This window comes from Labrus mixtus, chromosome 1 (assembly GCF_963584025.1).
Source record: "Labrus mixtus chromosome 1, fLabMix1.1, whole genome shotgun sequence".
NCBI classification, from domain to species: Eukaryota; Metazoa; Chordata; class Actinopteri; order Labriformes; family Labridae; genus Labrus; species Labrus mixtus.
The window spans coordinates 18,335,265-18,352,263 of record NC_083612.1 but is presented as its reverse complement, the minus strand read 5'-3'; the positions used below and the strand labels follow the sequence as shown (position 1 = coordinate 18,352,263).

The 16,999-nt window shown below is 41.1% G+C and overlaps 1 protein-coding gene across 2 annotated transcripts; it reads right to left on the bottom strand.

Moving 5' to 3' along the window:
- Positions 1-54: 54 nt before the first annotated feature.
- Positions 55-16,213, bottom strand: cmtm4 (CKLF-like MARVEL transmembrane domain containing 4). Of its 2 annotated transcripts, XM_061036421.1 has the most exons (5): positions 15,743-16,213; positions 15,385-15,594; positions 9,403-9,579; positions 2,604-2,702; positions 55-2,327 (listed from the first exon to the last, which is right to left on the bottom strand). In XM_061036421.1, the coding sequence occupies exons 2-5, from the start codon at positions 15,568-15,570 to the stop codon at positions 2,163-2,165; spliced, it is 627 nt and encodes a 208-aa protein (XP_060892404.1). In that variant the 5' UTR covers positions 15,571-15,594; positions 15,743-16,213; the 3' UTR covers positions 55-2,162. The 2 variants fall into 2 exon arrangements, with proteins under 2 accessions (XP_060892404.1, XP_060892397.1); XM_061036414.1 differs by having other exon boundaries at positions 15,385-16,212.
- Positions 16,214-16,999: the final 786 nt, after the last annotated feature.

Below are 16,999 nucleotides of genomic sequence, written 5' to 3'. Positions count from 1 at the left end.
AGTTAGTAAGATATTGTAGCATAAAGCTGTACAAAGAGAACCACAGCCTGATAGTTCATGACAAATATGATCAGTTTATATCATGACATAGTGCATTAAGATGCACTTTCACAATTGTGTTGTAAAGTTTGCTGTACAAATGTTATAGTGGACTTTTTGACATCACTCATAAACAAGTCCATCATTGTAAGTAACATACAGAATAACAAATATGATTGTCTAGGCAATAAACTACTTCAGTCACTAAAGCAGGAGAAAAAGCAGTCGTACATGATAAGTTACTTAACTCCTTTAAAAATGGTTAATCAAGCCAACCATTTCTGTTCAAACTTCTATGGCCATTGAAGAAGCCGTACAGTTTTTATTTTCATTCCCACGTGCAGTCAGAAACAATTCTGTTCCTTCCTTAACAAACGCGTACACACTACTGTAGTTATTTGACTGTACAGTCATTTCAGATGAAGACCAGGAGGTGGAGCCACAGAGTTGATATAGACCTTGCACAAACTCACTGAAGCCTAAAATACTATTAAGAGGTCTCAAATATCAATTTAAACACAGATTAAGTGTAGACTCAATGTTAGCCTTCAAAAGGTAAAATGAGATATCTTCCTGAAAAGAACACATGATGTACAGTATTTTCCAACTTGAATCCTAGTTAAAGTAGCCAAACTGCAAACGAGTAAAGGAATAACAAGTTTTGCTTTGCACTCTGTATACATGACCTTAAACATCTGCAACGTGGAATGGTTTCAGTTTGAATAATGCATTGAATGTGTAATATGTAGCAATATACTGAAGATACAGATACAGACATTTTTATTGAATTCAAATACAGAGTGAAAGCTGGTTATGAAGCTAAATGTAAAGCCCATTTCCATCTGTCTCAACCATAATGTGACCAGGTTTTAAATTACTTTTCACTTAAATTACACACCTGATTCAATTCTCTGTGATCATCCTTGAACGTCTCATAAATATATGAAGGCATTAGAGATTACAGCGTTCATGTCGAGGCACCGTGTGATTTCATTTCAATTTTTGTTTTTTTAAAGAATCAAAGACTAAAAGGAGTGTGTCCATACCTGAGATACTAGTGAATAGGCTGAGGACATTTATTTTTGACCAGGTCGATTTCTGATGTTAGTTTAAAAATGAATTTCATTGATGTAACTGCATTATTTGCGTTACCTAAAGCCTTGGACATGTGAAAAGGCAAAAAGCTGCCAATCTCCTTCTTGTCGTCTGATTGGACTTATTGGTAGCTCACAGTGTTGACCTCAGTTATGATTGTAGGAATGATTGAGTGATTCTTTTTTTTTTGGTTCATTAATGCACAATATAGGATTTCCCCTTTGCTTGTACTGCTTGTCTTTATTACAGTTCATATAACCCCGTATTGTATTTTCTGTCAGGGAGGTGTCACAGAGGTGACCGTAGAGCTGCAAAGGAGAAAGAAACTGTGATGTCATCATTTGTAATCATCAAATTGAACACCGAATGTAAGCCTCGCTCACAGAAAGACAAGGCTAATGTCAGCTTTTGACTAATGCAGTAAAGTCACAGTGCCTCTGTTGTATTGCAGGGTACTGTGTGTTGCTGGTTTCGCAGCCTCCTAGATCTACGATCACATCGATCACCACAGATTCACAGAAAGCAGCGTGAAAAAAGCAAAAGCTGTGCAATAGCTGATCTTTTTCTTTTTTTTTTTGTTGTTGCCTTCCTTCACAGTGAAACTCTAAAAGTGTTTTATAAAAGTCCACACCTACACCAGAACAGGAGTCGGTGCATAGCGGGAGTGAAGTCCGCCTTAGAATCTTTTCATGGAAGTCATCCTTCACGAAGATTTAGAAATATATGTGGATGGAGGCTCTTGGAGAGAATACCTTCATTTCTGACTCCAGCTCTTCGCTTTACAGTCTTTTCATGTCACTGGAGCCAGGATGCCTTATAAACAAAACCACACACACACACACACAGCTCATTTGTAGCTGTGAAAGGAAGATGAGGTGTCGTGATGAAACATAAAAGCATGTGGTTAGCGATGGCCCTCCAATTGTTGACTTGAATAAAAAAAAAAAAACTGCTCTAAGGATAGAGTAGGGTCCATGTCAGTCAGCTGCCATTTTAGTCCCTTAGTCTGTGTGATTGTCTGCCTGCACTCATGCTAGCTCGGGTCTCGCCTCCATCTCTCCACGGGAGGCGGTACGCGCACGTATGTACTCGCTAGTCTGCGCTGCCCCCTGACAGCCGTTGCCAAGGCGCCACCTGCGTACCGCCAGGAAAGTGTTTATCCCGTACACACCTGTCACCAGGAAGCCAAAGATCTGCAATCGAGAGGAAAAAAAAGGAACGGGGAGGTAGAAAAACAATTTCAGAGTTTGAATGGGAACCAAACAACAAAGCAATGCATGCACAAAGTTCCTGAAATGTGCATTTGTTGTACTTTTAAAATGCACTTGTGTGACTTCTGCTCACTTAGCAGATAGAGGAGGTTAACCTGTGAGACCTTTGCATAAGTAGACTCATACATATGTTTTAATTGATCTTGATCTGCTATAAAAGGAAACTTGAGGAGAATTCTGATGGTTTGAATAACTCACCACTGCTGCTATTTCAGCTCCAGTGTTGTGGTTGATGCAGGAGAGCACAAGAGAAGACAAGAAGAAGAAGAAGGTACTGGCAGCGGTGTTAACCAGGTCCTAGAGGAAGACATGAAATCATACACGATGACATTAGACTCCAAAAGTGTATAGAACTGACCTAGCATGAAGTTAGAAGTGACAAGTGATTCATGATGGTAGGAACCGACTCAGAGAAATAGATCACCATTGTTAAGAGCGAACTAAGAAAATCATTTGGTTGCTGGGGCCTTTTCATTTTCCCATTGGTCTGTTTGGCGTGGGAAAAGGAGACAGTAGAGGATAACAGTGGTGAAAAGAGGATAAACATTTTTAAAAACTCAAAAAAAAATTAAAAAAAAGATGGCACATGATGTAAACACATAACCAAAACGTGCTACAGGATACGGTGGTGTATTAAGACTGCTGAAAAGAAAATGTCAACAGACTCCGACATGAAGAGGGAAAAAAGCTCAATCAGGTGCCCCGCCGATTCATGCGGATCTGTTCACCCCTTCAGGGTGAGTAAGCCCCTGATGTGAAGGGCACACCATGTCAGGGTTCAAATCCCAGATATCTAGACTATACATTATCCCCCACATATAGGCTGTCTACTTAATACAGAGGCCTAGAGTTAGGACATCATTTGTAATTGACTGATACTTCAGCATTGATACTTGAATTTCAAGACCAAAACAACACTTTTTTACAACAGTAGCTTTGATGTTTATCGACTTATTTGGAATAAAACTTCCTACATAAGCACCTGGCGAACAATCTAATAAATCCAGTCTTGAATTTGAAAAATAAATTATTCTAATCAAAAACCCTTAAGTTGGGACACTGGTGGCGCAGTGGCGCAGTGGTTAGTGTGCACGCCCCATGTATGGAGGCTGTAGTCTTCCGGGCGGGCGGCCCGGGTTCGAATCCAGCCTGTGGCTCCTTTCCTGCATGTCATTCCCTACTCTCTCTCCATTATTTCAGACTCTATCCACTGTCCGATCTCTCGATTAAAAAGGTACAAAAAGCCAAAAAAAAATCTTTAAAAAAACCTAAGTTTTCAGTAGCCTGCCTGGCGCTAAAGCCTCACTTTGGTGATAGTTAAAATGTTTATATCCATCCCAAATAGAAGATAGAAATAACTTGAAATATAATATATGGAAAAAGATCAATGATACAAACAAATAATCTCCCTCACAAAAACAAAATGATTTGTGGTTCTTTAACACAATTAAAGCCCCTAAAGGTCTTTGCATTAAGACAGATACTACGCCCAGAAAGGACATCCTGGATGACGTTGTACCATGTTGAACAAAGCAAGATGTGCTCACTCACATTTACTCAGCCAGACTGCATCCTGGTGCTTCACTGAGAGCTTAAAAAAACCACAGGAGGGCAAAGAAGCCCCAAACATAAACTTAAAAGTTAGCCAGCACCTCATCCTACACACAAACACTCATAACTCAAGTGCACCCCCCCCCCCCCCCTACAATTTTACACACGCAGAAAAGAGTGAGATACTTCTCTTTGATCTTAGTTAGTGAAGGGTTAATAATGAAGGGCTCACTGCCTGACTGGGACGGGCCCTCGTGATCAGATGCGTGATTGTGATCATGGCTGACACGGTCTCTCATATGACACACGATGCTCATACAATGGCTATGTCACAAGCAAGCACTGAAACACACACACACACACACACACACACACACACACACACACACACACACACACACACACACACACACACACACACACACACACACACACACACACAAACACAAACACACACACACACACACACACAGTCAGACCTTAAAAAGTGTGACAACTTTCCACTGATCTGCAGTTTAATCAGTAACACACTGATATAACCTGTAACATCTCACGCTAACTGGTACAGTTAATGTACACCAGGATTATGATTCTAACCTTCATACTAAATCAGAAGTTCACCAACCCCCCCACCAACACTTACACACTTACACACACTTGGACAGACACACTGCAAACATTGCTCACTCCCATCTATCTCACCCGACTGGTTGAACAGGAAACGCTGCATATTCCCGTTCCAGTGTCCTGTTGCCATGTGCACAAAAGCGTTTCTACCACTCTCAACTTCCAGTTGGGTTCCTGTGCTTCATTTTTTCCCACATTCCATGTTTTAACCAGGCCAGCACTCTTTAAAACCTTAAATAACCAAGTACAGACTGGACCAAACCGCTGGCTCTATTATTGGATCCAATCATTGTTTTACAACCTGCTCTCTATATGCTGAGACCCAGAGCACTGAACACTTCCAGATCTATACGTTCTCTGAGTTTTCAATCTTGTTCTTAACCTTGAAATGTCGATTCTTCCAACAACAAAATTCTTTGTCCTTAAAAGACAATTGTTGAGAATGAAGTAGCATCTAATATTAAGACTGCAGATCACAACAAACTGACAGCAACTTCCCTCACCCTCTCCTTAAAAGAATGAAGGAGAACCTGCAGTGGGCACAAAAAATAAAAAAAAAGACCCTCTTTAGGTTAATATCTTTAAGGCTGTCAGAAGCCAGGCTCTCGAGTAGACGGAGCTACCCCAACCTTTAGCGAGGTGATCGGGCACTACTACCAACCGACACCCAGCCACCACCATCGGACTGTGTCGTCCCGACAACCACCGGCATCTTCATTCATGCACGGCCTGTTCCGACCTCCACCTCAGCGGCAAGGAAGTGTGGACAATAGGCGAATTGGCGCTACACAAATGATGACTGATTGATTGACATTTTTGTAACAGTCTATATTTTATGTTTGTGTTGTTGGTTTAGGCACAAAAGAGGTTGCTTTTTTAAGGGTCCGACCATGAATAAACACATATGGTTTCATGTTTTGTATTTAGACCTGTGTTTCGCTCGTGCGATTACGAAAGAAGCTAGAAATCCTCATTGGACTGCAACTATGGAAACCTAAGAGGATGAAGCGGAACACTTATTATAAAATCAATTCCCTGCACATAAGCAGCGAGTCACACAGGGACAGAAAGCTTCATGCGAGAATGAAACGTACTTCTTCCTTGAAGATAAATTCAGATAAAGCCGGAAAGCATTCAGCGTCTTTCGTCTGCTTGGGTGGTACACTTCAGCCGTCTAAACCCAGAAAGCTTTTATTGGATTCCATTCTAAGGAAAAGTAAATAAAACAAGAGCAAAGTGATCTCTGGTCTGAACTGATGAGAGATTAATGGCTGCCGTGAATAATAACCCCAAACCTCTGCTGTTTGTGCGGATTCAGCACAGACATGTAGACCATTAAAGGCCGAACAACATGAGGTCAAACTGGGAAACAAAGATGGGTTAACGCTCATGTAGACATACTGGACATTAACATACATGACTAGAAGTTTAGCAGGTTAAGTTCTGCTGGAAGCAATCAGAAACCTTAATCCTTTGTGTGCAGTAGTATCCAGTGTTTCCCCTAGGTTTACAGCGCTGGGGGGATGGGGACAAGCCGACACGCCGACATAAACACTTGGTGTGAATCTTGGTGTTCATTACTTTTAATGACAGCTGTCCTTTTCTATCGGAAAGGTATCCTTAAATGACTTCTTTCCCTGATTTCTGACTCTATCCACTATCATATCCCTACAATAAAGGCAAAAAAAGCCCAAAAATAAATCTTTAAAAAAATATATATATTTTTTTATATATATGTTGGGGGCCGCCCCCCCAATATAATGGAAGGGGAAACACTGGTATCCATTAGTTGATTTTGTGTTACATTAGAGTATACACTGTACACCTCTTTGAAGCTAAGAACTGATGAGAAATCACAGTCAGATAGAGGAACTCCATAATAAACTTTAGCTACAGACATGTATCCGCCCAAGATCGGCTTTTACTTCAGTATACAAACAATCTAAGTGATTTTCTTCAGTACAGAGCAGACAGGAAATGCTTTTAGCAAACGCAGCACCACTGTTTGTGGTTTAAAATTGCCAAAAATGCAAATAAACACAACAAGTACAGTAGAGCAGTGGAAAACGGTTTCTTTCCTTAAGGTTTTAAGACCAAAGGAAAATACGATAGCAGGCAAACAAAAATAATCTAACTTTTCAACTTCAGTCAGTACAGATATTTCTGTGTCTGAAAAGACACTGACATTAGCTTTGCGTGACTCGCCTTGTGTGTAAGTGTGTGCCAAGTCGGGTTAGCAACCACCGTTGGTCTTCTGTGTGAAGCAGTGAGTGCAATCATGCATTAACTGGATGAGATTCTGTCTGTGCCCAGAACAAAAACAATCAGAATGTATCTGCCACCCTGGCATGGCACCCAAACTGTTGCTCTCTATTTAAAAGGCCACAAACACCACATATATCTCGTTCTCTCTTTCTCTCCCCCGCCCCTGTTGGCTGTGCATGTCCTCAGGGTCACCCTGTTCCTGTCCCAGAGCCCCCTCGGCATGGCCTGTAGTTATTTGGCTATGTGCATGAGGAAGACAATGCACTAAATGCACGTCCTTCAACTCCAGCTGACTGTGAAAAACAAGCCCATTCATGCAGGCTGAAACCTGAAGTTCAACTGAAAAGCTAAAAGTCACAAAAAGGGCTACAAACACGGTCACAGGATTGCATTTATTCCAGTACTGAAGGGGGGAAATGGGATTCGGGGCCTTGGTTTCCCCCTCTGCACTGCCAAAGTCATCAGCGAGGGTGAATTGGAGGAGATGGGATCACATAGCACATAATTGTACGATCAAAACCCTCCTTCTGAGACTCTCAACCACATTATTAAACAGCCTGCTCCACAGAGCAGGACCGGCTGCTTCAGTTTTAAAGTTTGGACACAAAGACAGGCAGCAGAAGGGTTAACAGTTGGTTAACTCTCTGAAATGCTTACTCATGGTGACATTCCCAGGGGCTCAACGTGACAGGAGCTTTGAACTTGATAGACATGAACAGCATGGGGTACAGTCTTAAACTATGTAGTGGATCTAAGCATTGTGGGCCTTTTTGAGCCACTTTAAATCAGAGCAAAGAGACGGTGAAAATCTGGAATGCAGCATTAACTGTAGGTCTTTCATCGCTGCAGTTTACTTACCAAAGTGAACATCCGAGTGGTTCTTGTGGAATAAACATAGAGTCTGATATTCTCTGAATATGTATAATTTTTTCTTACAAAATATGAAACACTCAATATCTTGGCTCGAACAGCATGTTTCCAACAATACCAATGAGCCAAACCTCAGCCCACCACAGTCTCAGTTCTTCACAGAAAAAAAAAACCTCCTCTGTGAGTCTTATGGTAACCCACAGCCAAACTTACTTTGACGCATGCCTGCACACACACTAACAATACATGCTAGTTATGTATTTGTGCACTATTAATCACCTGAGTGGAAAAATAATGAACAAGACACAGAAAGGCCAGCTAGTCTCAGGAGAAAAGGAACAGAATGTCTCAGGAGAAACAGGAACATGAGGATTTCAGATCATATGATCTGTCTCTGCCTGCCTCACAGACTGTAAAAAGCTTTCATTTGGGGTCCAACCATAGAAGCCAAAGGCACACCCTCACTTCATGTTGGAGGTGGAATATTGTACCAAGGATACCATAAAGGAATCTGATACTATGGTTGGAATTGGACATCTGGCTTAACGTGCACTGCTTTACTACGATATGTACACTGTGTGGCCTCTGGAAATACAGTTTGAGATATTTTTTCCATTCTCCTCTCTGTAAAATATACATAGCTGCAGCTTAAACTGTGAGTGTGTGTGTGTGTGTGTGTGCGCGCGTGCATGCGTGTGTGAATGCATCCAGCATCTGCAGGAGAACACCCACCAGCTCATTTGCTTAGAGCTGACAATGCACTTCCTGGTGGTAACAGTGAAACAGCATGCCCTCCCAAACAGTTCCAGGCACAGTCAAGCTTCTCAGTAAGTTTCATGGGCCTGTGTTCAGCCTTATCATCGGAAATAAATGCATGACTTTATACGTCCAGCAGAACTTAGTGCAGGTACAAATGTAAATATAGGCCCATTCATGACAGAGAGGATCAGCTGCCAGGGAAAGATTTGGTCTGATAAACAATACCAAGTTACTACAACCATGTCATTCAAACGTGACTGTTATAATTGTAATGAGCACTAAGTGAGAAAATAGACACAAAAGTGAAAAGCATTGACCGAATGAACGAAATCTTTAAACCTCCACAGTTTAGAGATACAACATTAAGAGTCAAAAGTAATGTTATCAACTGTATAACAGCTAAGAGTTGATTTAAGCTAAATGCTAACATGCTCACAATGCTGAAATGGTAAATGGACTTGAGCTCATAATATAAGCTATATTATATAGTATATATATATATAATATATATATAATATATATTATATTATATTATATATATTATATATTTCAGCTATATTATATATTATATAATATATATATATAATATATATATTATATATATTATATATCTCAGCTATATTATAGCTGAAAGCAAACATTTGTTTAGCAGGGATAACATTGTCATGTTAATCAACATAGTACAGATATCAAAGTGTTAGGCAGGCTCCTTGACAAAACTAGTTCAACATCTTTCTGTCATGTTATATGCAGTTATACATACACAAGTGGTCCAGTGACCCAAGCTAATACTTCCTAGCCTTTCAATCTCTCAAGTTTAAACTTGCCATTAGCTGTTAGCTAGTCTAATCAATTAAACTGGTTTAAAAGAGTTCAACAAATCAACGGGCTGGTCTTGTCCCACATGATGTGTCCCTGTACCCACCGTAAGGCTCCAGTTGACGTGGGGCACCTTGGTGTGAAGATTGAGGCTAAAGATCAGTAGAAGGACCCCCGTCACAACGAAGGCACTGCAGCTGACAAACTCGAAGAAGTAGACCCCTCCACAGGGAGAACACATCATGATGGTCTCTATGCAAATGAATCCAATCAGTGAAAGGACCTGAAGGGAAATGATCAGAGGGAGACACATGGAAGAAGGGGACAAGTTTAGTGGAACATACTGTGTATAGTGTGATCTCAATAACAGGGCAATCATTCACAAACTTCACACATTCAAAGTGTTCGCACATGATTTGTATGACTGGAATCTAAATAAATCCCAAATCCATCATATCATTTCAAATAGTCTATAAAAAATGTGTACTTTCAAGAAGGTAAATACATTTCAAAATGTGAAATATTATGTCTATTTGTAACACTGCTCTCAGACATTAAGTGCATTTAGTTCCAGGCACGTTTTATCTTTACGTGAGTTTTTGTTAGTTCAGTAAAATTCCAATCTCTCCAGATGATTAAGTGATTGTCCCATGAATAGACCCGAGGTCATGAGCCCATCTCAAGAGTCCCGCTCCTGGCAGCCTGTGAAGATGCTTCCCTCCGGCCAACATCCCTCAATAAAACCACAGTATGGGAAGAATCCTGCTATTTAGGGGTTCTCGTGCCATGCAGACCCCAACAAATCCCCGCACACAGATTACCAATTGGCTCAGAGTGATCCAGGACCCAGATCTGCTTATTCTACCAGGATGAACAGTTGACATAAAGTGTTTTTTTATACAAATGTGTATAATGATGGGTTTGTCCATGGCAAAGTTTTCCTAATGACAAAACCACTTCAGGCCATGTAGTAAGTGTTTACGCCTTATTATTTACTCATACCTGGACCAGAGGTTGTTTTATCTGTATCTTTCTCTCCAAAGGGCTTCAAAAGGAAACGAGATTAAAGCATGGCATTTACAGGTGGTCATGCAAACTACTAGTGAATATTTTGCATAAGCAGATAAACGTTTGCATAAGTGTAGAAACTGTGGTGGGAAATATTTTGCTTTCTAAATCCTTTAATGGTAAAACATTTCTTGAGTGTTCATGCCATTCTGCACAGAGTCAATCCAAAGTGTAATGGCTAATTTAGAAAAAACACCACTGACATACCAACAACTAAATAATAATACAATGTATTTATACAGCACTTTTTAAAACACAACGCCACAAAGTGCTTTACATGTAAAAGTGACAGGAAAAGTGCGATACAGATATGCATACATCCATATACACAATCAGGCATACGTAAGGTGTGTAGTCACAGCCTGTGTGGGACAGAGAGGTAGAGCAATTTTTTGATTGACACATGCTCTCTCTCAAAATCATAAACAGATATGTTTACCACTTTCTGTTGAGCTCACCAAGTCAGTTAAAACACAGCCTGCAGAAAACCCTTTGAGTACAGTAAAGGGCTGAGTAAATATTCTGAAAAGCTGCAGGAGACAGTCATGTTTTCCACAGACAGATGACTGAAGTGCTGCTTCATTAGCAGTGTTGATTAGATACTAGGTTGCAAAGTAATGATCTTGTCTCTGATGATATTGATTTTTCCAATAAACCTCATAAGGTCATTAGCAGACCAGCGTGTGGATTTCACAGACAGGGGTGCCTTGGCAAGTTCATAATAAAGCCTCGGAGGAATTTTGTTGAGTCATTTTTATTCTCACAGTTTACTTTGGACAAATAACAAACTCCGACTATTGAAATGGGAATTTAATTGAATGAAGAGCCAGTATTCCAGACAAAGCAGGCAAGCACCATTCACAATCAGGCTCACAGTAAATCTGCTTTAAGACCCAAAGATCTTTGTGAAAACCAGGACACCTCCCTCTTTGAAATCCCCCCCTCCTCTGTGTCATCAGGGCAACAAAGTCAAGGCAATTATTCAGGGCTACATTCAGAGATGTGATCCGATTATCTAAAGAATTTTGTTTTGCAGAGAGCGAAAGGACATTGAGTGAGGATTGCATGACTGATATAGCATATGTGATTGAGATACAGTAAATAAGGAAGATGATAGAAGATAAATGGTTTTACAGCTTAGAAAGATAAAGAGGGTACTTACTAAGCACAAAGGCTCATTAAACAAATCAGTGCTCAGCTGGGTTTGACATATAACAAAGATTAGCTGATGATGAGCATATCTGGACAATTGAGAACTAAAAAGAGATTCATCGTGAATTGTTATATTCCCTCAAGTAGATTTCATCTAGTTTTGGTTTGTATTTTGAAACAGTTTTTTAAAAAAAACTCTTATTGGGATTGTTTAAAAAACCATTCCCTCTTCTGCCCTTCCTCTCAGCAGCTCAAAAGCCAACCAGCCAACCTATCAGGTTTAAGATCAGGAAGTCATTTTCTGCATTTGGTGAACTATAGGTACAGCACACTCCTGTTTGTGACGCACTATTCGACCAGTTTGTATACCTAGATTTAGACAGAGACGTCACACTCCTGGTTACACTACAATAACCACAAATAGTGATGCATGAATTACCACCGGGTAGCGACACACTAAAACAAGCACAACAAAAAGGAAACTGACTTTCTCAAATCATCAAGACAAAAGTTTCATTTTCCACATCTGCTGGAACCCCATTAGTTGGACAGCAGTCCATCTGTTACTATAACACGACCAAAAAGGTTACACCCAAACAAGAGTGGAGGACTCCTCAGGGCTGAGGGATGATGTCATGTCTCTAGTAGAAGGCATAGTATTGCTTTTCCCAAGTCCCTGTGTAGCAGGTGTCGGGCAGCCACGGGGGAGGAGGCAGGCGGAAGGACCACAAAGCACCATACTGGATAATCATGTCAGTAATGATTTTATGTCTTATAGCTTCAACCCTCATGGCGCGTGTGCAAGTACACAATCATGCAGATTGGCTCTTGTTCTCTCTTTTCTCCTGCATGCATGCACACACATCCTTATCTGTTGGATTATGCACTTTATTAAGACTCGGATCCCCTTCTTATACACCATCTGTTGTTGAGAGGTAACTAATGGAGGAAAGGATTATAAGCTGAGCCCCTAATGCAATGGAACCTCCACACACACAAAAGGTCCAATTGAAAATGTAGCCTGACATATGTTACATTTCACCTAAGAGGCAAGGTGTAGGCAAAGGCATTCATGTCTTCACACATCCGCTACATGCACAAAGTACTTGTTGTCTTAATTTCTCCCTACAAGCTCTGAATAGGTAATGTTTCAACCAGGAGAGAAAATGGAGCGTAAGGCAGGAAATGCTCTCTGACATTTTGTAGCATCTGGTAACTTCATCAAATAACATTCACAAACTGAATGTAACACACCTTGAAACAATATTTAGTTTCCACTTGTTAAAAGAATAACTTGTAATACACATCATCCGGAGTGGACTGTTGGGCAATAAGTCTTGTAGAGAAACAAAAACAGTTTGATCGATGTACTGTAAAGCCCTACAAGGTTTCAGATTTTAGTCATTTTAGCAGGTCACTAGTTGCAGATCAGCTAGACTTTGTTGACCCCCGAGACAAAGAGACAAAGACAAACCTGTCGTCATGATGGACACACCTCGCTCAGGTTACACCCTAACTGGCGGTTGTTTGTGATCAGCAGGGTCAAAAGAAGCCTGTGTGTCCATTCATTTGAGGACTGACTCCAAGTTCATTAGCTCCCTTAAAGCCTGTATTAATGCATTTTAGTGCTCCAGTGTGAAGTGTGAAGCTACTATACAGGTCTATGAGCACTTAGCACCCTGTGCCTGTGCAGAGGGACGCAGGATTTCCAAATAAACATGGGTTTATTATTATTATTGGGTCAGTCCAGATTTCCAAGTGGTGTTTGCAACCACTTCATAAATGCAAACAAGGCCTGGGTGGGTGTGGAGCTAATACAATAAACATTTCCTTGGAAAAGTCATAAGGAAGTAAAGACATTTCCGGGGAGGGGGGGTTACAATGCAGCATGTGCTGTACTCTACCAGTCTATTCTGCATTGATGCTAATCATTACTCTGTATCACTTACTCCTGTGCAAAGATGATGGTAAACAACACATGATTACTGCCCTGTCAGCCGAAGAACCACTTTCTGTTAACACAGTTACATATTTAAAAGCCACAGCACCACCTCTTTATAACAGAAGATAAAGCAGACACGGTGACATATTCAGCATTGACATCAATCATTTGGGAAAGATCATCACACAGCCTCCGCTGGCAAAGAGTTAAGCAATTAAGGACAGAGCGGTGAAAGTGCGAGCCAGTGGTGCTATTAATGTTTGGCAGCGAGCCTCGTAGGCCTCCTCTGAGAACTTGGATGACTTTCAATGACCCTGTCCTCGTCCATGAAGGTGACATGATAAGCTTAGACTGGAAAGTCTGGGCTGAACAAGTAATTCAAGTAAATATAAAGAGAAGACGATAAACTGAAGAAAATTAATATTAAGATATTTTGTGTTTACTGGTATTTAAATAAGTTGTGCAAATGGTTCATATTAAACCTTATATACCTGGAAAATATGTAGCAACAGCCCGGCATAGTGATGTGTTTTGCACCTGTTTTCTTCTGTTTGTCTTCTTGTGTTCCTGTGTTATAAATTCTGCACCAGGTCTTACTTAGTGTTTTTCATTAAAGCTGCTACTGGAGATGTATTTCAACAATGGTTAAGTATTGGGCAACCACATTAGAAACACTAAGCTAAGCACCATCTCCCTGAACATGTGGAAAACAGGGATATGATTTATAATCTGATGTAGTCATTTGTCCGGTTAAGGGCCTCAGTAGCCACTAACATTTGAAAAAGATTCAGAAATAAAATGTTTTTTTTCCCCTTCCACTGAGCAGCTTTAGTCAAAGACAATATTCTATCACTTATAGTTGACCGTTATGTTGCAATCTGATCTAAATCTCTCCCACGCCGACGACAGATGGAGTCTCCTCCTGACTTCCCACGTTCGCTGAGGTAAACATCACAGGTGTGTGCAATCGCACATGCTGACTGTGCTCTCTGTGAGACAACTGGGACCCTCAGACACCCACAAAATACTACGAGTTAGAAAGTGATGTAGAGAAGCTAGAACTATGCAATGTCTTCTGACACTGTTTTTCACTTTAAGATTGCTTTTGCCATCCACAAACAATGTCAGAGGTAATTGCTACTCCCCACAACTCCATGGTCTGTCCTGCTGTGGACACACTACTTCATTTGTGTGTGAGTGAGCAGGCCTGCGTCTGCATTTCTTGGCAACAGAAGAAGAGAAATTGCTCTGGCTCGACAGATATTTCCTCCTCTGGTGGATTGTCAGTGCTTTGGGAGCCCTCGCTTCACTTTGTTGATGTCTCAGATCAGACATCTGGTTTAGGTGCATTAGCTTGATAGAATAGCTTTGTTTTTCATTGACTACTACATCCAGACGAAAGAAACGGTCTTGTTTTCTCTAGAAGTCATTTATGAGCACATTAAAGACACAGGAATAACCAGGTGCATCACTGAGTGGACACACATGACAAAAACATGCAAAGCACCTTAACATAAGAGGGAGAAACAATAAGATCACTATAGGAATTGGATTAGGCTACATCAAAATTAACAATTCCAATACTGTAGTATTTTGTTGTAGCAAAACATAGACTGTATTTAGAGATGTTTCAAAAATATGTGTCTATTTAAAAATAGGAAGGAAAAGCAACTTCTCCTGGAACTTCAAACAATGACATCCTGACTGAACCTGACTGACCACTATTAGGGATGTGGGGCAGGGTACCTTTATTATTCTCGTTGGAACACCTCAGGGACAGGAGTAATACAGTGTTGATGCTAAGAACTGACCTACAGTATAGTAGAAACTATTTCGTTCATATGTTCAGTGGCTGATGGGTAAACGGTGCGTTAGTTTTACGCACTTTGAACATTAAACTTAATGTGTGCCGGTGCTCGAACTTACCACTTCAACCACCTTTAAAATCCCGAAGTAGGACTTGAGGTACTCCACGTCGCACCTTATCCCTCCCAGAACGTTCCTCGCGTGGACGGGCTCGGTGGTGGGCTGGTAGGGACTGCTGGCCCCGGAGATCATGGAAGTGTTGGAGGCCTCGCCGTCAAAGCCCTCAGGCTCATCGGTACTCCTCATGGTGATGATTTACGCTGCTGAACTCTTGGGATGAAAAAAAAACCCAAAACAAACAAAAAAAAAAAAACGTTACCACATAAAGGGCAACGCTGACAACCCGCCTGGGTCCAGCTTATGTTTCATAAAGCACACTTTGTTCCATGCAGGCGGAAAGTGGATGGAGAAAACCAACCAGACAGTCCACTTTCCAGAGCCACCCCACGGGGAAACAGCCGTGGTGGGAGCTCTTTAACATAACGCGCAGAAAACCACGGCTACTGTCCGTTAAAAACAAAAGACAAAAAAAAAAAAAAAAAACATGCAGTGCTTCCTCTTGGTTTTTTTTTAAACGTTGCTTCCCTCTGGAAAAAAAAAGCCACACTCAAAACTCTGTTAGGCGGGTCACTTGTTCGATTCCCAGTGTCACTTCACCATGGACGATTCTGGTTAGTTCAGCAGCATCGATAAAGAAAATGCCTACCGGGCAGTGTGGCTCGCCAACGCCACCGAAAAACATCCACTCATTATTCCTGAGGTACCGAGAGAAAACCCCGTTTTGTTACCTATTGTGAACTTCTGCTATTCTCTACTGCAGCAGCTTACAGTGAGGCAGGCGCTTTCCTCGCTGTGGATGCAAAGGCGAGCTTGTCTCCGCCCCTCTGAAAACTGCACATTCTTGTGCAGGATCTGCGCCCGTTTTATTCCCAAACAGCCTGCAAAACGAATCCAGCCGGAACCACGCCGACAGCAGCGAGAGCTTTGCTGCAGTTCTCGCCTCTTCTTTTCTCGTCCATTGGTCCCGTCTCATTGTCGAGCGTCATGTTACCTCCACACCATTCTTCAAACATTTTTTTAATAGAACAGTGCAGTATTGTTGGATTTCTGAGAAGTTTTAAATCTACTTAATCGTCCTGGGCTGCACATGACTATGAAGATCATTTATGTTTGTCCTAAAACGCGAAATATAAATAGGCCTACAATAACGCAGCTGTATTATTGGATTGTGCCTATAATAGTTTTTGTTTAAATAGGTTCTGGCCAAGCACTTAAAATAGAAGACTGCGGCAGATGGCTTTTTTCAGCTGGACAGAAAAACAAAGTGCAGTTCTATTAGATTCCATGTCAAATTCAATGTTGTCTTTTATGTGAAGCCTAATTTTCTCTAAACGAAAGAAACCACTTACTGCCCTCTTGTGGCATTTAGTGGAATTAAAAGGTTGCCTTGGTGATGGCACGGGGCTGGCAGGAGATGGCAGATACCTGAAAGTAGCCTACACTCTTGACGGCTTTTATTTTTTCAATGATGAGTGAAAGGTGAGGTGCATTTCTTTGGTAAATATGTTTTTTTTTTTTTTAGTTTATTCAGCTCAATGGAGTAGCAAACCTGTGTTTGGTTCTCAAAAGGGCACTGTTTGGCTCTCAATTTCACAGACACTTCTAATCTGTGGCC

Bases quoted from the DNA above. Each gene is read 5' to 3' on its own strand.
- cmtm4 (XM_061036421.1), bottom strand. From the start codon at position 15,570: ATGAGGAGTACCGATGAGCCTGAGGGCTTTGACGGCGAGGCCTCCAAC. The intron at 9,580-15,384 runs GTAAGTTCGAGC...ATTTCCCTTCAG, and splicing joins TTTTAAAGGTGGTTGAAGTG to GTCCTTTCACTGATTGGATT. The intron at 2,328-2,603 runs GTGAGTTATTCA...TCTCGATTGCAG, and splicing joins GAGCTGAAATAGCAGCAGTG to ATCTTTGGCTTCCTGGTGAC.